This window comes from Perca flavescens, chromosome 12 (assembly GCF_004354835.1).
Source record: "Perca flavescens isolate YP-PL-M2 chromosome 12, PFLA_1.0, whole genome shotgun sequence".
Classification (NCBI taxonomy): domain Eukaryota; kingdom Metazoa; phylum Chordata; class Actinopteri; order Perciformes; family Percidae; genus Perca; species Perca flavescens.
Window position 1 is genome coordinate 11,245,776 of NC_041342.1, and position 22,125 is coordinate 11,267,900.

At 41.3% G+C, this 22,125-nt stretch overlaps 1 protein-coding gene across 1 annotated transcript in view; it reads left to right on the forward strand.

Moving 5' to 3' along the window:
- Positions 1-22,125, forward strand: part of pkn2a (protein kinase N2a) — a 36,603-nt gene that overhangs the window by 7,043 nt on the left and 7,435 nt on the right. Inside the window, exons 2-13 of the mRNA XM_028592861.1 lie at positions 2,092-2,256; positions 3,356-3,491; positions 7,907-8,061; positions 10,591-10,720; positions 11,867-12,012; positions 12,305-12,518; positions 17,630-17,815; positions 18,043-18,152; positions 18,328-18,471; positions 19,143-19,218; positions 21,108-21,264; positions 21,810-21,936. Coding sequence (XP_028448662.1) covers positions 2,092-2,256; positions 3,356-3,491; positions 7,907-8,061; positions 10,591-10,720; positions 11,867-12,012; positions 12,305-12,518; positions 17,630-17,815; positions 18,043-18,152; positions 18,328-18,471; positions 19,143-19,218; positions 21,108-21,264; positions 21,810-21,936 — 1,746 coding nt within the window. The remainder of the gene's footprint in view (positions 1-2,091; positions 2,257-3,355; positions 3,492-7,906; positions 8,062-10,590; positions 10,721-11,866; positions 12,013-12,304; positions 12,519-17,629; positions 17,816-18,042; positions 18,153-18,327; positions 18,472-19,142; positions 19,219-21,107; positions 21,265-21,809; positions 21,937-22,125) is intronic.

Genomic DNA, 22,125 nt, shown 5'->3' on the forward strand with positions numbered 1-22,125 from the left:
TTTTGCAATTTGTCCTGTTTGATCTCTGATGACTCATAAGTTTTGTGGTTTCATCGTTGTAACCATGTAACACAATCAAAAGGTCATACTGTCTCAACAACAAATTTAAAATTAGAAGAGCCAAACCTAGACTGATGAGCTGTGTAAGGAAATGGAATAAACTGGTTAGTCACACTCGTCAGATAATCCCAGACGTATTCCATAGGGGTGGGAATCCCCAGAGGCCCCACGATACGATATTATCACGATACAAATGTGACGATACGATATTCAGATTTTAAACATATTGCGATATTCTGTGATATATTGCAATTCATTACCTTTTTTCCAACTTCAAATGATGTCCCCAAAGCAAAACTTTGTCAACATCTGTTTTGTCTAAAGAAAAAGAAAAATGTCTCTGGTTTGTTCATCTCATTTCAATTTTCCATCTAGTGGACTGAAAAAGCAATTGATTGTATTATTCTAGGACCAAAATGGTAAATTCTCATGCAATTTATATAATAAAAGATCTAACATAAAAGATAATTGGCATCCGTGTATAGATGCAGTATTGCATTGCAGATTCAATATTGATTTTTAAGTTTTCGATTCAAAATCTAATTGAATAAACGATTCACAGTCTGTAAATGTAGTTACTTACTTTTTTTTTTTTTTTTTTTTTTTGTGGAATTCTATGAATTGATTTTGAATCTGTAGACCTGGAATCGCGATTCGAATATGAATATATTTTTTCGCACACCCCTATAGTATTCCATGCCTTGCCTTACCACTGTATTCTAGGGATAGGCCAATTATCGGGCCGTTTTTTGGCAGTTTGCAGATTATCTGTAGCTGTGTTTTTGCCTGATAACCGATAAAGTTAATTAACTAAAATATGCGCTACTTTGGCTCCCTACTGCTCTGTGTCTGTCCCTCTGCTCTCTGTTTCACTCACCACTGAGTCTGACTTAATGTCCCCCCAACCACACACACACACACACACACACACTATCTGACTATCTTTGACTGTGTATTATGTTGAAATAATTGCTTAAAGCATTTAAACAAACTTTTGTGTTGGGAGTTTGTACCATTTCAAAATCTTATTTTTCACTGTTTCCTTAACTACTAATAATCGCTATCAGCCTTGAAAACCCAGCGTCGGTCCATCCCTACTGTATTCATGATGGACTTTAAAGCTGAAGCCAATCAGGAAGTGACCGCTAATCCCTCGTTAGTTAATGTGACGGCTTTAAGGGTGCAAGTAAATGGTGACTGACAGCAGCAGTGAAAACACTGCCTACAGAGGTTAGCTCAGGTTTAAACACACCTCTACAATATTCCGGCTACGCTTTGGCAGTGTTGAATCTCATGTTTGGTCAGAAGAAATTGTCAGGGCAATTAAGTCATTATTACTCCATACATTTGAAGGAAATAGAAAATTAGTTTTGATTAGGGCTGCACAATATAAGGAAAATATGTATCACGTCAATATTACTTGCAATAAATGCACAGATATTAAAGTGTACTCAGTTCTGCCTTTCAGCTGCTTTCAATATTCTGCTAAAATAAAACTTGCTTGATGAATTAAAGATAATTTCCAACATTCTTTTATTGAACATTGAATTAAATATAAAAGGCACCGCTAAAAAAAAGGAGACAGTTACATTTATTTTAAAGTGCAGCTTTATCGATAACTCTCTTTCAATAAACTCAAAATATCTGAGATCACCTGAGGCTCAAGATCAGATCACACGTGTTTCACGCACATTTTGGTGGTTATAATAAGAAACTTATATGGGGGACTGCTGGGATGAAACTATGCCTGGAGCTCCTCCTCTGTTTTTATCGCTTCCTTACTGCTGTCATGAGCTGCCACTCATCGTGACAAAACGGAAATGCATTTGTAACCTCAGCTGTTTTGAAACCTTGTAAGTTGGCGCTGCTTTCTGTTTATTGATAAGTCCTGTTGGCTCAACACTGCTGGAATCCCGCCAGGGTCTTTGTTGACTGAGTCACTGGCCTCTGTGTGTTCTCTCCTCCTCTCTCGCTGACCTCTCAATTACATTCCACGTCTTCCTCTCATCCTCCTCTGCTGTCCTCTTTCAGGGGGATGCCAGGGGCCAGCTGGTGGCAGAGCGACTGGGTCTGGGACACAACCTGGACCTGTCCGACACAATGGTTCAACAGAAGCTGGACGAGATCAAGGAGCAGATCCGCCGCGAGATCCGCAAAGAGCTGAAGATCAAAGAAGGTGCCGAGAACCTGCGAAAGGTAAAATCACTGAATATGTTGTTGAGTCTTTCTCTCAAAGGCCTAATTTGCCAATTTAAAAAAAAAAATTAAATTTTCTGCAGAATTTTCCACAGATTTGAAAACAAATTTGTTTGTTTAATCTATCTAATCTTGTGTTGTTCTACTATACAATGATTTATTGCTTGTTTTTGTTGAATAATACAGAAGACAATGATCTTAAAAAATAATCTCATATTAAATCGCAATAATTTTGAAAATAATCGTTCAGCCCTAGCTAAATTCCACTGATTTTTCTTCTCTATCACCGCTGAAAACTGCCTAAAGAGAGACCGATCAAAGAGTAAAATCGATGGACATTTTACGGGCCCTATCTTGCACCCGTTGCAGCGTGGCGCAAAGTGTCTTTGTTAGTTTAAGACCGACGCAGTTGTCAGTTTCCCGTCCAGTGCCCGTGTCGTTTAAATAACAAATGCACCTGCATCTTGATCTTGGCGTATTGCTATCTTGAGGCGGCGGGAAGTGATCACGCCATTGACCAACGAAAACCTGTTCTAAAGTCAATAACGCAGCATTTCATTGTTTAACAGCAAATTAGTAAAATGCTCCTAGGCTTATGCACAGCGCGCACACACTATGCCTGTTACACACACAAGGACGCGCAGCAGCACACAAACATGCAAAAGATTACAAATAAAAAATATTACGGTGCAAATCTGCCATCATAATAGCAATGCGCCAAGGTCCAAACGCGCCTGGATTTTAAAGGGAATGGGAGAAGACACTCTGATTGGTTTATTGCATGTTAAACCCAAAACACACCTATGATTAATGAAGACAGAAGTACAACCCTTTTTGAACCACGCGCCTGGTGCACGGACCCTTTTTTTCCACCGTCAAACTAGCAAAAGTGGATTTGGACAGGCCCTAAACGCACCTGCGCCAGGCGCTTCACGCCATGCGCTTAGATCGTTAAAATAGGGCCCTACAACAGTTTTCACCGGCTGAGTAGTTCTCCCCTCGACTAGTAAACTGACCTTTATGATTAAAGTTGGTAAAGTTTCCCTTTTTCAAATCTTTGCTATTAGATAAATTGTGTCATCCACTCTCCACCCCTCAGGTCACCACAGACAAGAAGAGCCTGGCTTATGTCGACAACATGCTGAAAAAATCCAACAAGAAGGTGGAGGAGCTTCACCAAGAGCTGCAAGAGCTCAACGCCCACATTGTGGTCAAAGACCCTGAAGAACTGCTAGGTAACGGAGAAAAACAGCAGCAGAGCGGCCCCAGAGCATTTAGTAAACATTAACCAAGCAGTAAAGACAGTTGACATATGCTAATGCTACACTCCACTTCCTCTACAAATATATCATTGTTCTAGTTGTGCACTTTTATTTTGGCTCTGTGTTCCTTGTATCAAAGCATCAAAAATGTATATTTAGTTACATGTTGCCCAAACTAACACTCAAATACTGTTTATTTTTTACTTTCTTTTCTTTTTATTTATTTGCAATTTTATTGTGATTGATATTTTCAAGCTAAATGATTGAATTGATCAACATTTTGATGCAGTTTATTTAATTGACAATTGTAGTCCAGTTGTCTGCAGCCTTTCTTGAGGGATGGCTATCTTGCTATTCTGAGCCATACCTTTTTTTTTTTTTTTTTTTTTTTTTATCCAGGATTTTGCCCTGGCAAATTCTCTTCCAAATAATGTCACCTCTTTTCATCATTCTCTCCAAGATACCGGTTCATTGGAAATGCAAAGTATCGCTGCTGTGTCACAACGACACCTACGTGAGCACACGTTGAGCGTTTGGAGGTGACTCACTCTCCAGAGGCTGACATTGTTGCATTCCACATTCCACCGACCGTTACAATGAGCTGTCGATTGTTCCCCTCCGAGGCTGTTGAAAGCCGGCTCCTGTGCATTTGTTTTTCGACGACAATGGAATTTGGAGAGAGTTACCCACAGCATAATGTAGTTTTGTTACAGTTGTTGCCTTATGCAGCATTTGCTGGTGGCGAGTGTCCGGGTGAATTCAGGAAGAGAAGGAATGGTATTTGTCTGCCTGTTACCATCACATTCCCCCACAAAGTTCAGCTGACATTAGGAAGTAGATGAGGAGGAGACAAGGGAGGTAATCTTGGTAAAGGGTTATCTTAAGTGGAAACAAATTTAGCCTGACTCGGTGACTCTCGATCTGATGAACGAGGGCTTTATTTTTAAGTGACGCGACGCCAGCGGAATGTCGCTGGCTATTGCAAAAAATGATGGAGAGGGCAGCTTCGCTTCCACAGTCATTAGACAACTTGTCGAAATGCGTTTAGCTCTCGAATCCGCAGGAGACGGCACTTGTTTCCTGAATTAGTAGGAAGGAGTTGCTCTCTGCGAGCAGCCAGAATGTGTTTTTTGTGTTTTTTTTTTTTTTTTCCCGGAGAAAGTTGAGGGGAGCTCTGGTTATTCTCCACCAGTCAGCTGAGGCCAGAAATGGGCCGACTCACTCTCAGGTGCTGTCTGTGAGCAGCAGCAGCTCTGACGCGGGGTCACCAAGCCAGTTCCCTCTGTCACACATGATCCCATTCACAAAGAGACTTGCCCCAAGATCAGCAGTTGACTTCCTGAATACATGTCCAGTCCGTTTCCCCTTCCAGTCATCATATCACATATCAAGTGACAAACCACCCACGCCAGTTTTAGGTCCAGCTCTGATGATAATGATGATGATGATGATAATGATGATGTAATTGTTTGCAGAGTATTGTTAGCATGTTTCTTGTTGCCTTCTCATCAGATACAGATGGGGTTAATCTGAGGGAGGGTTTCCCTTGTCAGCTGTCCAGCAGTGACATCAGCCCTGCAGCTATTCAGTAGCTCAGTATCTTGTCCTCCTGCCCAGCGTGGGTGGAGGGGTGGGGGTCCTTGAATTCTTGGCTCGATGTGACCTTGACCAAACCACCCCCTCCCACCCCCATGCAGAGAGGAAAGCCCCAAGCGTAGACTGGATGAACCTCGCAGCACTTTTGCGCCCGTTTCTCAGCGTGCCCTTTGTCTTTTTCCACAAACAGCTTCCTCATGACAACCGACTTAACGTGATGTTAATGTAATCACTGTGACGCTACAGGCTCTTAATGTGCAGTGTGTAGTTTATGAACGCAAAGGGCCGTTTTCCCCCAAGCCCCTGCTAAATTCTTACCTTGCTCGACAGGCTTCTCTACACCCATGTGATTTGGATGAGAATCTGAAAGTGTCTCTGTTTTTCCCGTCTAGCCCTGCCTCGTGTGTGTGTGTGTGTGTGTGTGTGTGTGTGTGTGTGTGTGTGTGTGTGTGTGTGTGTGTGTGTGTGTGTGTGTGTGTGTGTGTGTGTGTGTGTGTGTGTGTGTGTGTGTGTGTGTGTGTGTGCACTCTCACGTCCCCTGCTGAGTGAGGTTCAGTAGATTTATGTCTGCGTCGCTTTCTCTTTTCTGCACACTTTCAGTAATGCTACACAGATATTTTTTATAAAAAATTTTTTTTGTATTAGAATAGTGTTAATCTATACAGTGTTTGTATCTTGTGCGTACACACACAAGAGGGTTGCCCCGGGAAGGCTAACATCCTCCCCTCCTGCACAGAAACCTCAGCAGCGATGCTCTCTCAGCCCATTAAGGGTCATTAGATGAATCATTTAAACTTTCAGTTCAAAGAGTCCCATGCTTTCTTTTTGCCCATATCCCACAGGTGCTCAAAGGAATCTTTTAGACACTGTTTTGATGAAACATTCACAGTGAATGAATCACAGACCCGCCTGCTGGTTATTGTTATCGGTGTTTGGCAACGTCCTCCAGAATAACTGATTTTCCTCACCGCTGTTATTTTAAGTAACTCCAGTCGGGCTTTCTTAGATGAACTCAAGACACCTTCAGGGAAATCATGTTTTTTTTTTTTTTTTTTTTTTTTTTTTTTTTTTTTTTTACAGAATTGAACTACAATACAATCTCGTTATATACATAATAGGGCTGTGCAATTAATGCTCCTAATTAAGGCTCCTAATGATCTCAAAAACGGATGAGTCGGAAAAAAACATTACATTATTTGCAAGTAAACTCTTCTTTTGTCTTGTGTAATGAATGAAAAAACGGCAAAAGTATTAAGGGAAATTTCACAGTTCAAGGTGTTTTTTACTGTTGCAACATCTTTCCAAAAGTCAATGAGTAATTGTGTTAAATAATTGTGATTTCAGTATTGACCAAAATAATTAGTATGATTTTATTTAATTTTTTTTAATTCTATTTTTTTTTTTTTCCTTTTCCATAATCGCGCAGCCGTAACACATAATGGGCTGCTATTTTGTAGGTCCTGGAGAGAAAATGGCATTGTTTTGAGTTTCGGATGTGGCAACTCATTCGAAGTGCACTCTTTGGGTCCTTACTCAGAGGAGTTGCTTTATGACACCATCGACGCTGAAACTAAACTTGCAAGTCAAGTCAGGCAGGTTGTTTTGCCCACCTCGTGTGTGTGTGTGTGTGTGTGTGTGTGTGTGTGTGTGTGTGTGTGTGTGTGTGTGTGTGTGTGTGTGTGTGTGTGTGTGTGTGTGTGTGTGTGTGTGTGTGTGTGTGTGTGTGTGTGTGTGTGTGTGTGTGTGTGTGTGTGTGTGTGTGTGTGTGTGTGTGTGTGTGTGTGTGTGTTACAGTGATTGGCCTGGGGAGGGGTTTTCCCTGCACCTTTCAAGTCCAGACATGACCCCAAAAATAAACGTGAGCTTAGGGGCCAGAACTGTGGTCCAGCTCAGGTGGATAGAAGACACTTGTTTTCACTTTGTGTGTCTGCCTGGTGTATGTGTGAATGCATGAGAAACTCAAAAGCCTAAACAGATATTGGCACAGTAACACTGTGTTGTCTCAGCTGATTTTAGGGAATGGACAATAAGCACTTGAGAAGTTTGAAATGACCGTTGCTGTGGATATATCCTTGTCATAAGTGTTTACACCACATTTACTTATGTAGTAATGTCACTGCACTTTTGGTAGTCGTCTGCAAGTTCCCACTCGTTTTGTTTTTTCTTCAGTTACTCAGAATAGAGATGGCCGCAGGGTTTCCCTCTGCTGTTGAAGTTTGAACAGACTTACGGAGAGAGCCAATGAGATGACAGAGAATTAATTTGAATTAGCAGTGATTGCCTTTTGCATTATAGTTATTGAATAGGAAATCAAACTATCGGTGTGTTCATGTTTGATGTGTTCCCATGGTTCTGTTTTCTGTGTCTGCATGATGTAGCAAAAACAAGTGTGCAAAAGACACATCCAATGCAATTTTGGAAGTCTCCCCCCTGACACCATTTATTGATCTGAACTTCTACGTCAGGTCAGACCCCTGGCTTGTGTAGTTATTTTTGTGTCGAGAGAGCGAGTCAATTGGACTCTTGTTTTAACATACTTCATCACATTATAAACAGCAGACCTTTCTGGATACATTATTTGACTACTGAAGTTGCTACCCAACATGTTTTTGTAAGCAAAGTTGGTGCTGCAGGCCTGTTCAGCTAACTTCAAATTGGCTGGCAGCAAAAAATAGTCCGTGGTGTATATCGGTGACAAACTCCAGCAGCACATACAGAGTCATATATCTGTGGTTGTTTCCAAAGTGCCATAAGGTTATAAATTGTACTTTTTCTTTTTTGTCTTTACCCAGAATGCCCTTTGACCCCAGATACTCCCAACAGTGAGGTGAGACTGTGCACCAGCAGCAGCCACCTCGCTGCCCTGAAAAGACAGAATGACATCGAGCTAAAGGTGAAACAGGGTGCCGAGAACATGATTCTGATGTACTCCAACGGGCCCTCCAAGGTAAGATTCAGCAGGAGAGGGATCAGCTCAGGCTGCCAAGTGTGTAAAAGCAGACATTCTGACATCACCAAATAAAACACATTTGGAAAATCATGGGAGAAAATGTGGTAGAACATTTCCTGTTTCAACTTCAAGTTATCGTACTTACGGTTTCCTCTTGTTTGATTGGAATGGTTTTGGGGGCCTAATAAGGGAACTATAGGAACCATGTATATTATGTTTGTTTATGGTTTATAGTTTTCACCTATTGCGTAACGTAGGACATCATGGGGGTTGGTCTCACAACAATCAGTCTATTTATACACCTGGACACCTGCATGGCGGAGGCTAGAGAGGGGGTGAGCTGGGTTTTTTGCATTTTCTGTTGACCGCAAGTTTTTCTACATTTACTTTTACCTTTTTGCAGTATCTTTCAGGCAACTGAATTTTGTTTATTAATGTTTTTTCCAACTTTCAAATGAACAATAAATCCTCGAAAGCATATCTCGGAGTGGATCTGAATTATTCAAACGGCGCGTCATACAGGTGATTGACTCAGCCTCTCGATGGCTTATGGAGGTTGCAAAGAAGTCTCTACAGGAACAGTTATGTACACAATACTTTAAAAGAAAGTCGTAAAAAACTGCTATCATGTTCTGTTAATTATCTCCTCACCTGCTAGATTTACCTTGCGATCCCTTACTTACAATGTTATCATATATGATCATGGCCAAAACTAGGAAAATAAAGTGATAAAATACCCTAATGATATTTTAAATGATCTTTTTGGCAGTCCAAGAGGAGTAACCGAAGCTGACATAACAGTAATTTATTTAAGTCCCACTTATCAGGGGTTCCGGAGTCATAATCACAATCCAAGTCAAGGTAACACATGGAATAATATTAATAATTGCACGGAAACTGCAAAAAATTTGAGAACCAGTCTGCAGGTGGTTGAAAAATACAGTCCATGTTGGGTTTGCTCTTCCAGTTTCACTGTAGGGGAAGGGGAAACCTGAGAAGTTCACAAAGCTTTTTGTGGCTCCACTAATGCTCTGAGTGAGGAAATCTATCATTTAGGTGAGATGTATGTGTGTGTGTGTGTGTGTGTGTCTGTGTCTGTGTGTCTGTGAGTGTGTAAGCTACCAGAACTGATAAAAGCTGGAGCACCAAGAGTCGGTCATCCTCATCTTGGCTCTTGGGTCCATCAATAGTAATTGAAGCCAGTTTTGTAGTAGACGGTTTAGTGTAGTGTAGGGTTTCAGTAGCGAGTCTCTAATTTGCCAGTGATGTAAATTCTGCTCTTCATATGTTTCTGAGGATATGTCGGGTGTTATTTAATGTAGCGTGGAATGATTTCTCATGCATGATAGTTTGACATCTTTGAGAGATATGCTTGTTTGCTTTTTTTTTGGGCGAGAGTTAGATGAGAACATTGATATCACTCTTATGTCTGTGCGGTAAATATGAAGCTATATAGCTTAGCATAAAGATTGGAAACAGGAAAAAACAGCTAGCCTGGCTCTGTTCAAATGTAATAAAATGCACATCATGCTCTCAAAAACTGTATAATGGCAATTTGCGCTCAATCTGATATGTGACCAGTTTTAAAATTAACAAGAACAATTTTACAAAGATTTCTAGACAAGGTCAGTATTACATTTTGAGATCTTTGGGATGTCTAACTTGGGTAAATATCATGTCTAATGTTAGCCCGACATGAGTCTGTTTTTTCACACAAAAGTTGTTTGAATTTATGTTAAAGTGAGCATGGTTTGGAAACCAGAGGCACACGCAGAGCCTTGGTGTGTAACTGTAGTACAGGAAACGGGACTGAAAACTGCCACATGATCCCCTGTGCTTGGAAGGTGTCTGTCTGACCGAGGGAGGTTGCTTACAGAACACTGTGACCTTCCACAGACAGACAGACAGACAGACAGACAGACAGACAGACACACACACAGACACCTTTCAGTTGGAAATAATCCTGTCCTGATGTCAGAGAGGAAATGTCTGCTGGACAGAGGTCTTTCCTGCGTGCGGCGCCATAAACAACCAAGATTTAAACTTTGGAATTTTGGGTGGAGTGTGAGTGTGAGTGTGAGTGTGAGTGTGAGTGTGAGTGTGAGTGTGAGTGTGAGTGTGTGTGTGTGTGTGTGTGTGTGTGTGTGTGTGTGTGTGTGTGTGTGTGTGTGTGAGAGATTACAACACCCAATGCGATTCCAGTTGCATTTTTGATGAACAAGATTTTCCATGTGGTCACTCACTTCTTTGGCTCCAATTAAGGGCATGAACCGGCGTCCTGGCTGTTTGTTACATGCTCACAACAAACAATAAAACACAATAGGTGATAAAGGATGGTGTGCAATTAGAGTCCTCTATAAAGTCCCGGCATCCAGTTATTTTACCTGGAAGACAAAACATCATTAAAACCTTTTTTTGAATCAAACATGAATGTATAGTAATGTATATCAAGTGTTATGACCTAGAGATGTTTCCCCACCAACATTGGTGGGACAGTGATTGTTTCATTTCTAATTGTGTTTATAGGATCGCAAGTTGCTAGCGACTGCCCAGCAGATGCTTCAGGACAGCAAGATGAAGATCGAGTTCATCAGGATGCAGATCCTCAAGGCCAGCCAGGCCAGCGAGCTGAGCTTCGAGAACAATGATGTGATGGGTGAGCCTTCACTTCCACTCAGTGATTTTTAGAATTAGCCAGTAGGGTTGGGCGATGTCCCTTAAATTGGCAGTTGACGATGTTTACAGTAAAACATGGCGATGGACGATGATATTGTCGTCGGGGGGGGTGGTGGTGGTAAGCTTTTTTTATTTTACTATATCTCTTTACATAAATATTATTATTATTTCTTTTTTTTACTACTATGGGCTAACAGTTAACATAGAAACGATCAGACATACATTTAAATGCCCTCTGTAAATAGACAGTATTACATGGCTATGCTGCCCTGCTGGAAGAGGCAGTTTTTTACAACTTGACCTACTTTCACTTAAGTACGGTGCAGTAAAGTCAATCAGATGTCCGCGATCTGCGTAACGACAGTACAGTGGGACGTTTGCCTTCAACAGAGCGACAGTAATAACCTAATATACCATCGTTACTGAGCTTGAACTACATTCTCGGTTATGTTTGCACTGAATAACCCATTCAATAAACGGAAACATAACTCTTGCAGCGCACATGAACAGATGCGCTACATTAGCTCACACATAAAATAGCACCCTCATAAATTAGCCTACTGTCGCTAATGTACATTCATAAATCCTGCATAACATCGTCCCGCACCCACCGGACATCAGACTCACTTATTGATGCACGCACACAGTAGTGTCGACAAACTTAGTCCAATAAGGGGAGAAAGGAAAGTGTTATAGCGTTCCACGCTATCGCTTTTATTCTCTCTCGCTCGAGACTGCTGTGTCCAACGTTACAGAGAGAGAGAGAGAGAGAGAATTACTACAGCCAATCCAGTCTTCTCAAAGCGATGGTCCTTTTCACAAATAGGTTGCACGTAAGGGGGGAAAGGTAGCATCCACTTAAGGGGCCCTATCTTGCACCCTTCGCAGCACAGAGCAAAGCCCGACGCAAGTGTCTTTGCTAGTTTAAAAGACTGACGCACTTGTCAATTTCCAGTCCAGCGCCCACGACTAGGATTAGTGTGTCTCTGACGGGGGGGGGGCGTGGTGTCGATGATATTGTCCATGGCACAACCCTATTAGCCAGCGTGACCCGTTTTGAGAAGAAATACCTGTATAAGTGCACACAAGGACTCATGTCATGAATCATGTCCATCCTGTCCTCCAGACAAGCCCATCATCAGCCCGTTGGACCTTCGGGTGGAGGAGCTGTGTCACCACGCCAAGATAGAATCCGCTGTGGCAGAGGGAGCCAAGAACGTCATGAAACTCCTGGGCTCGGGAAAAGTCACAGAAAAGAAAGCCCATTCAGAGGTAGATGTTTGTGTTTGCGTGTGTGCGAGTTCATGTCCATCATGTGAAATTCACATCTTCTGCATACAATGGTGATGTAAAACGAGCAGGAACAAGATTCTCATCAGTTTAGATCCGATGCGGTGTCACAGTGCTTTAAATGAAACCGATCCTTGCACATCTAATGTGCCATATGAAAGTAAAATAGCCAGTGTAATTGATGTGTTTCTCTCTTTCCATCTCTCCTATTTCCTTTCCTCCCACCCTCTCTTTTGGTTTCTTCTGTATTACCTTCCCTCCTCCCTGTCTCCAGGCCCAGGCTCGTTTTAACGAGTCCAGTCAAAAGCTTGACCTCCTGCGATATTCCTTGGAGCAACGCCTCAATGAGTTGCCTAAAAACCACCCTCGCAGCAGCAGCATCGTGGAAGAGCTTTCCCTGCTGGCGTCACCGGTCCTCAGTCCCCGATCCAGCATCATCTCCGCGCAGAACCAGTACAGCACCGTGACTAAGCCCGCTGCACTCACAGGTAACTTGGACAAAAGACACAGTGATGGTTATTGATGGCACGTTGATTATTTGAGATGATTTACACTCTGATATCCCAGCATCATCTTATTCTCCTTCACCACCAAAGAATGAAAATGAAATTATTTGCGTGTGTGTATACAAGGCTTAATATTAAAAAAAAAAAAAAAAAAAAAATCCCCACTGTCCCCCGAAGCCAGTAGATCAGTTTTTATATTTTTACTGGCCCTGAAAGAAATATCATAAGTGTGATTGGCAAAGGACAAAAAAGCAGGAAAATATACGCTGCACCTACCATGAAGTTTATAACCTAGCTAGCCACTGCCACTGTATGTTGTGCCATTAGCAGTAAAGCTAGACCAGGAGCCATCAACTACATTTTTCCAAGTGCCAGAATTTTTTTAAGCAGACACTCCGGGGTCCAGACTTTCAAATAAAGAAAATAAAATTATACCTAATACGCATCTTCTTGTTTGATATTTTCACTTTCTTACTAAATTAATGCTTTATTTTTTACATGTATTAGTGTAAGCAAACTCCTAAAAAAAACATGGAAAATCCATAATGATAACTAGATAGGCTACTTAACTCAAAAATGATCTCCGATTAGGGGGCAGTTCACTGAGGAGTGATGGTTAAAGTCTTTGATTACTGAAACGTAATCAGTGTCCTGATTGGTGGAAAATGCTTGCAGAAAGAAAGGCCTGTTGTCAGGTAAAAATGTCACTGTCAAAGAGCCTGAAACAAAAAGTTGTGGACAACAGCAGCTTTAATGATGAATGGATTGATAAGCAGGTTAGCATTCGTCGTGTATGCCTAATTTGAAATAAGAGAGGATGGTTCGTTTAGACAGCAGCTATGTTTACGAGAGTTTGTCCAAAGTTCAAGATTCGTTGCAAACTAATATAATCCGTTAGACTACAAACTGACATCTTTCATTGTGCCTTGGTTGTAAAAAGTCGCTGTGAACCTGTGAACCACAATCCCAAACTTTGTGATTTTCTGTGTACTGAATTGTTTACCTAAAGTAAACTTCTTTGACTTTTATTATAGAGCAATATTTTTTATATACAGTACAGGCCAAAAGTTTGGACACACCTTCTCATTCAATGTGTTTCTTTATTTTCATGACTATTTACATTGTAGATTCTCACTGAAGGCATCACAACTATGAATGAACACATATGGAATTATGTACTTAACAAAAAAGTGTGAAATAACTGAAAACATGTCTTATATTTTAGATTCTTCAAAGTAGCCACCCTTTGCTTTTTTTGATAACTCTGCAAACCCTTGGTGTTCTCTCAATGAGCTTCATGAGGTAGTCACCTGAAATGGTTTTCACTTCACAGGTGTGCTTTATCAGTGTTAATTAGTGGAATTTTTTCACTTTTTATAAATAAAAAAGCAAAGGGTGGCTACTTTGAAGAATCTAAAATGCATTGAATGAGAAGGTGTGTCCAAACGTTTGGCCTGTACTGTATGTTCATTTTGGCAAGTATTCCTATTGGACACTTGGTACACCAGTTACTTTTACATGGTTCCTTCAGTCACACAGAAACAATCCACTAACTTGACAGATCTGTTAAAGGGATAGTCTGGATTTTTTGAAGTGGGGTTGTATGAGCTACTGATCCATAGTCGGTGTATTAGCTACAGTAAATTGCTCTCGGCCCACCCCCAGTTTGGAGAAAAAAAGGCAGACCTAAAAAAATAAATAATAATATCCGTTTAAGCTTACGCTATATTTAGATTACTTTGACCGCTTTACATTGCCGTCAGACAGCCATGTTTAGGTTTACGCAGAGGGAACTAAAGCCGTTGCTCTTGCTCTTGTCAAAGCCACCAGACTCAATTGACAAAATCTGTAATTATATCTCGCACAACACGAGAGTTGCTGGTCTCACACTGCCTCAATCGGTTAGTTAGTTAGTGTTATTGTGTGACTTACTTATCACTGTTTTTGTCAACTGAGTGTAGTGGCTTTGACGAGAGCATAGAACTGTGTAAACTTAAAGAGGGGCAGGACTGTCTGATGGCAAGGGGTGAAAATACTCTAAACACAGGGTACACTTAAACGGATGTTTGTTTGATTTTTGTTTGTTTTATAGTTTTTTTTTTTTTTTCTACTACTACTACTATCTACTGTAGTTAATACACCGACTATGGAGAAGTACCTCATACCAAATACAGGAAGTTCTGGCAGGCTATTGTTGTGTTAAAAGAGAAGCGTAGCTACGTTTTAGAGAATAGCTCGGTGCTTAGTGTGTACATTTATTTTATCTATTTATTTAGGATCCCCATTGGTTGTATCCAAAGTAGCAACTATTCTTCCTGGGGTCAGAGAGAGAGAGAGAGAGAGAGAGAGAGAGAGAGAGAGAGAGAGAGAGAGAGAGAGAGAGAGAGAGAGAGAGAGAGAGAGAGAGAGAGAGAGAGAGAGAGAGAGAGAGAGAGAGAGAGACCAATAAGGGGAGAAATCCAAGATGATCCAATTTGGCCACCATTTTGTTTCTTTTGCTGCAGAGATTCAATACAAAAAATGAATGACCCATCTCAGAGTAGCTTTATAGAATATATGGTTTATGAAAAAAAAGGAGACCGAGACAGAATTGTCCTGGTACTCCTCTTCCTCTCCCTCGTGAAGGCATTTTTCTTATTTTCTGTGTTCATCTACAGTATATTGTTCAAATACGTCCTCTTTTACTGTACTACCATATGATCATGCGATTGAAAGAACCTCAACACCTGAGTGTGTTTCCTAGAAGGGAATCAGCTGTGATTGATCTACGTATTTGCATAACTTCAATCAGCTGTTTCCAATAAATGCATGTATAAAATGCAGGGGATATATTTGTGTTTTAATTTACAATTTGAACAGCTGTTCACTTTGACTTTAGCCTATAAGTTAGGTTTAGAACATGATGTTATATGTTCTGACATATAGTGTGAAAGCATTTGTAAATTTGGCAGTAAAGATCCATTGTTTTGGTTTTGGTGGAGCTTGTGTGTAAAAGAAGTTTAAGCATTTTAAATTTGTGTTAACTGTATGCATTTTGTGTCAAAGCAACAAGAAATGTGTTAATTGTATAGCCTACAAAGACGGATGTTGTGCTAACTGTGTTAAGAGTTTAGGTCTGTAGCAGTCAGTTGAAAAAACTCAGACACCAGAGAGAGGACGGGGAAGCCCGTCTACAAACCAATCAATTACTAGTATCGGGAGACGCGGCTCGTGTACGTGAAGACGACGACAGGAAGTAGTTTTGTCATGAATAGATCTTTAGTGCGCTTGCATAACTGCAGGGAAACCAAAACTAACCGGATCAAATATATACAGTGGTGTGAAAAAGTGTTTGCCCCCTTCCTCATTTCCTGTTCCTTTGCATGTTTGTCACACTTAAGTGTTTCGGAACATCAAACCAATTTAAACAAAAGTCAAGGACAACACAAGTAAACACAAAATGCAATTTGTAAATGAAGGTGTTTATTATTAAAGGAGAAAAAAAATCCAAACCATCATGGCCCTGTGTGAAAAAGTGATTGCCCCCCTTGTTAAAACATACTATAACTGTGGTTGTCCACACCTGAGTTCAATTTCTCTAGCCACACCCAGGCCTGATTATTGCCACACCTGTTCACAATCAAGGCATCACTTAAATAGGAGCTGCTTGACACAGTAAGGTCCACCAGAAGATCCTTAAAAGCTACACATCATGCCGAGACCCAAAGAAATTCAGGAACAATTGAGAAAGAAAGTAATTGAGATCTATCAGTCTGGAAAGGGTTATAAAGCCATTTCCAAAGCTTTGGGAATCCAGCGAACCACAGTGAGAGCCATTATCCACAAATGGCGAAGACATGGAACAGTGGTGAACCTTCCCAGGAGTGGCCGGCCGCCCAAAAATTACCCCAAGAGCGCAGCGACGACTCATCCAAGAGGTCACAAAAGACCCCACAACAACGTCCAAAGAACTGCAGGCCTCACTTGCCTCAGTTAAGGTCAGCGTTCATGCCTCCACCATCAGGAAAAGACTGGGCAAAAATGGCCTGCATGGCAGAGTTCCAGGAGAAAACCACTGCTGAGCAAAAAGAACATCAAAGCTCGTCTCAATTTCTCCAGAACACATCTTGATGATCCCCAAGACTTTTGGGACAACATTCTGTGGACCGATGAGACAAAAGTGGAACTCTTTGGAAGGTGTGTGTCCAAGTATATCTGGCGTAGAAGGAACACTGCATTTCATAAAAAGAACATTATACCAACTGTAAAATATGGTGGTGGCAGTGTGATGGTCTGGGGCTGTTTTGCTGCTTCAGGACCTGGAAGACTTGCCGTGATAAAAGGAACTATGAATTCTGCTGTCTACCAGGAGATCCTGAAGGAGAATGTCCGACCATCTGTTCGTGTACTCAAGCTGAAACGAACTTGGGTTCTGCAGCAGGACAATGATCCTAAACACACCAGCAAGTCCACCACCGAATGGCTGAAGAAAAACAAAATGAAGACTTTGGAGTGGCCTAGCCAAAGTCCTGACCTGAATCCTATTGAGATGTTGTGGTATGACCTTAAAAAGGCCGTTCATGCTCGAAAACCCTCTAATGTAACTGAATTAGGACAATTCTGCAAAGATGAGTGGGCCAAAATTCCTCCAGGACGCTGTAAAAGCCTCATTGCACGTTATCGCAAACGCTTGGTTGCAGTTGTTGCTGCTAAGGGTGGCCCAACCAGTTATTAGGTTTAGGGGGCAATCACTTTTTCACACAGGGCCATGATGGTTTGGATTTGTTTTCACCTTTAATGATAAACACCTTCATTTACAAATTGCATTTTGTGTTTACTTGTGTTGTCCTTGACTATTGTTTAAATTGGTTTGATGTTCCGAAACACTTAAGTGTGACAAACATGCAAAGGAACAGGAAATGAGGAAGGGGGCAAACACTTTTTCACACCACTGTATACAATGTAACAAAAACATGAACCTTGGTTCTGACTTTCAGGTGTGAAAAGGCCATTACAGAGATACAGGTCACTTCTCATTTCTACCTCTTCTGTTGTTATCATTATTACCCAAGTGGTGTGAGCTAGTGATATGTATCTTCCCGCCTCCCTTCCAGGCACGTTAGACGTCAGGCTCATGGGCTGTCAGGACCTTCTGGAGAATGTCCCAGGTCGTTCCAAAGCTGCATCTGTCCCGCTGCCCGGCTGGAGCCCCAGCGAGACGCGCTCCTCCTTCATTAGCCGAGCGAACCGAAACCGCGGTGTGAGTTCCCGGAACCTGACAAAGAGCGAGGAGCTCTCCAGTAAGTAGATCTGACCTCGTACACCGTCTGGAAATAAGTCACTATTGGCGAAAAGAAGTTCTTGAGATTACATCGACCTTCATAAAAAAAGAAATCACAGCAGGACCGTTAAAGACCTGGTCTGTTCTACCAACTGAATCACGGTCACAATCAGGGCATTGTTACTACATCGGTACTTAATAAATACTGTGTGTGTGTGTGTGTTTTTTGTGTGTCCGTGTCCTCAGATGAGATCAGCGCGGTGTTGAAGCTGGACAACACGGTAGTCGGCCAAACGAGCTGGAGGTCGGTCAGTAACCAGGCCTGGGACCAGAAGTTTACATTGGAGCTGGACCGGGTAACACACACACATGCAACACACACACACACACCTGCCCTTGGCCTACGTCTGTGCTGTTGACTCAGTGTTCAGTTTGAGCGACACAGTCGGTGTGTTTCACATTTGTTCGGTGTGTGTGTGTGTGTGTGTGTGTGTGTGTGTGTGTGTGTGTGTGTGTGTCTCTGTCCTGTAGTCTCGTGAGCTGGAGATCTCGGTGTACTGGCGTGACTGGCGTTCGCTCTGCGCTGTCAAGTTCCTGCGACTGGAGGACTTCCTGGACAACCAGCGTCATGGGATGTGCCTGTACCTAGAGCCACAGGGGATGCTGTTTGCTGAGGTACACATAAACTACCATACACACACACACCGACTATTATTGACCCTCATTGGCGACAATTGACGTAGCACATTGGGCCTCGTGCAGTCTCAGTCGCTCCAAATCTGCTCTTCACCTGGTGTGCCGAATGATGAATCCCACACGATCATAATTGTTTATAAGCTTGGTAACGCCCATTAAACACTATATAAGGCTAGGTGTTGTGCTGTGTGCAAACACTCATGCCACCAAAAGCTCTGCCCTTACTGCAGCCCTTTGCTACATGTCATCCCCCCTCTCATTCCCCCCTTTCCTGCCTACAGCTGTCTGTAAAGGCAAAAAGGCCCAAACAATAATCTTAAGAAAAAAGAGCGGCTGTAGAAGAAGAAGTACCTCAGCAGTGTTGAAATCGACGCATTAAATAACTTTAAACAAACTAAATATGATTTTTCCAGAGTGTCAGTACTGACGTTACAGGAAAATCTAAAACGTATATCAATACATCATACACGAAACATGAGGCCCATTAAAACCGCTCCTGTTAACCATAATGGACAGAAATCTTGAAGAGCAACAGGAATGTCTGTTGATATTTTTCCCCTTTTTGTCTGAGTACATCCTGTAATGGTGAAAGCCTTTCCTTGGACCAGCTGTTTTCTCTGCGGTATAAATGTTCATGTCTCTTGTTTCAGGTAACATTTTTCAATCCCGTCATTGAGAGACGACCAAAGCTGCAAAGGCAAAAGAAGATTTTCTCAAAGCAGCAAGGTGAGTCAGCATTCAACATTACCTCCCACTTCTTCAAGGTGTACGATTTGTGATTCTCAGACAGGCATCAAAGAGACGTACAGTACATATGCTAAAACAGGCTTGGGTAGTGGTTCTAACCATGTTAAAGTGCTCATATTATGCTTTTTGGCTTTTTCCCTTTTTCTTTATTGTATTACCGTATATATTTTTTTGTGCACGTTATAGGTTTACAAAGTGAAAAAGCCCAAAGGGACTTGCATACCTGCAAACTAGTCCCTTTTCGGCAAAAATCGCAGTTTTGAATAGAAAATGTCATCCACGTGAATTGTGTAGAGCTGAAGGAGTCTTTATTTTGGGGTGGGGGGGCGAGAGACCCGGTGCTTATACGGTGCTGTTTTATATATATATATATATATATATATATATTTTTTTTTTAAGCCCTTCTGAGTTTGCTGGTATGGACTTACCATCTCCAACAGAAAACAGCTCTATTGTAGTCCAGCCTTTACTTCAGAGACAAACGTACGTCACTTTGTAACACACGTTATAATGCTCGCCTAGCTGCTAGCGTGGCACGCCCTCATACTCTGCTTCTGACTGGCTAGTAGTCCTTACCTAGCTACTGCGCATGTGCAACTACCAACAAAGGTGGAACAGAAGTGTGATGCCCCACTCTATAGCTAAAACGGAGAACTCAAGACACAGGGTGAAAAGAGGAGCTGCAGCAATGTGCAGTACAACAAAAATATGGTGTTTTTTGAAAATGAAACCACATAAAGCTTTTCTGGTACAACCTCTATATACAATTATGAACCTGAAAATGAGCATAATATGAGCACTTCATCAGTTGCTAGGTGGCTAAAGAAAAGGAGAGCAGCAAGAGAAAAGCTGCACTCAATGCTTGGTGGCCTTAGCAGACCGTTTTTAAAACTGACATCACAAACTGTGATTTGGACTCTGATGTAAGTTTTAATTCTAATTTTAACAAGGTCATTAAAATATAATTATTTTTACCTCCGGTATATTTCCAAAGTCAGACTTTTTCTTTTTTACTCAGACAGATGTTGAAATCACGCTTTTATTACCAGTCGCTTGGACTATTGCAATTCCCTTTTTACTGGATTACCAAAGTCTATAGGAAAACTACAGCTAGTTCAGAGTCTTAAAACAAGGACAATGGATCACATCACACCACTACTTAAGACACTGCACTGGCTACCTGTGTCTTTTAGATTTGATTTTAAAGTTCTTTTACTTCTTTATGAAGCTTTTAATGACCTTGCTCCTTAATACATCCGACATTTTCTTTTCTTTGATGTTCCAGACAGATCATTAAGGTCGTCCACTTCTTTTCTTTTAAAATGTCCTTATGTGTCCCATGACAGTACCACTGAGAGTGCATTCAGTTTTTTTTTTCGCCTCTAAACTGTGCCTGCCTCCAGATATTAGAATGGCAAGCTCTCTCTGTATTAAAAAAAAAAAAAAAGGAAATAAAGACTTGTATTTTAAATCTGGTTTTTATAGCGGACGTTTTTTTTTTTTTTTTTTTTTCATTGGTTTATATATCATTTTTTATTTTATTCTGTTGGATTTAATTTAAACCTTTTTATTGTCTTGTTTTAATTTTGAGTCTTGCTTAATTTTATTTTATTATTCATCTTTTGTTTTCATTTGTGTTGTTTTAATGTTGGAGCACTTTGGGCTGCATGTTTGCATGAAAGGTGCTCTATAAATAAATTTAAAAGAGTTAAGATATTTGTTTATGAATATACTGTATACTTGTTCCTTGTTTTTCTCCTCTGACTGTTTCTCACTGTCCCCTTTTTTTTTTTTTTTTTTTTTTTTTTTTTTTTAAACACACGTCATCACCTCCTTGCTCTTGGTCTGGTTTTTCTCTTGGGTACCAGGTAAAACCTTCCTGCGAGCCCCTCAGATGAACATCAACATCGCCACGTGGGGCCGCCTGGTGAGAAGAGCCATACCCACCGTCAGCACCAACTCCTTCAGCCCGCAGGCGGTGGAGACTGGGCCTAGCAGCCTGCCTGGCTCACCCACACCCAGCAGGTACTCACACACACATACTCACACGTACAGTACATGGACTAGAGCCTGACCGATTTATCGGCGGGCCAATATCATCGGCTGATATTAGGCATTTTCCAAACGGAATCAGCATTTATAATGGCCGATAAATGAATATTTTAAAAATAAAATAAAAAAGGACGAAACACATAAGTCCTTTAAACAAATATATCTTAAGTTTGTATTTTTATAAATTTTTATTCATCAGAAATTTAATATATTTTGATGTTCTGTTTTGTTGTGACAATAAAACAAACGTGTTTATTTTTAAACTGCATTATCATATTATTTTCGTGAGGACTCATACATAACTACAAATAACTAATTTTAAGGAAATCTGTTTATGTTTTGTTAGGCGTTTCTGGATTTTTTTTCTTTTTTAAATAATACATATGGGATTTTTAAATCGCCAAATATTTGTATCGATATTGGCCTTAAAAATCCTTTATCGGTCGGGCTCTAACATGGACTTAGGATATTCTAAAGCAATCAAAAATTCATACTCGTGTTCCTCTGCCCATACACAGTGACCCGCTGGTGACCAAGCTGGACTTTGACAAAGAGCCCACCCCAGGACCCAAACATTACCCAGCAGCCGATGACATCCGAGAACCACTGGTGCAGGACAAGATTCCCGACAAGGAGGAAGTACAGGTACAGGAATCTGGGAATTACTGGCACTGATGACTGATGTGAGAGTCATTCTTAAAATCAGTCCATACGACCCCTATTTCCCACCATGTGTGTCTGCGGTAAAACAGCAGTAGAACAGCTGTTCTGGAGGCGCCGCAAGCAATTGCAACATTCAAGGCAATGCTAGAAATCCACCACCTGCTCACAGCG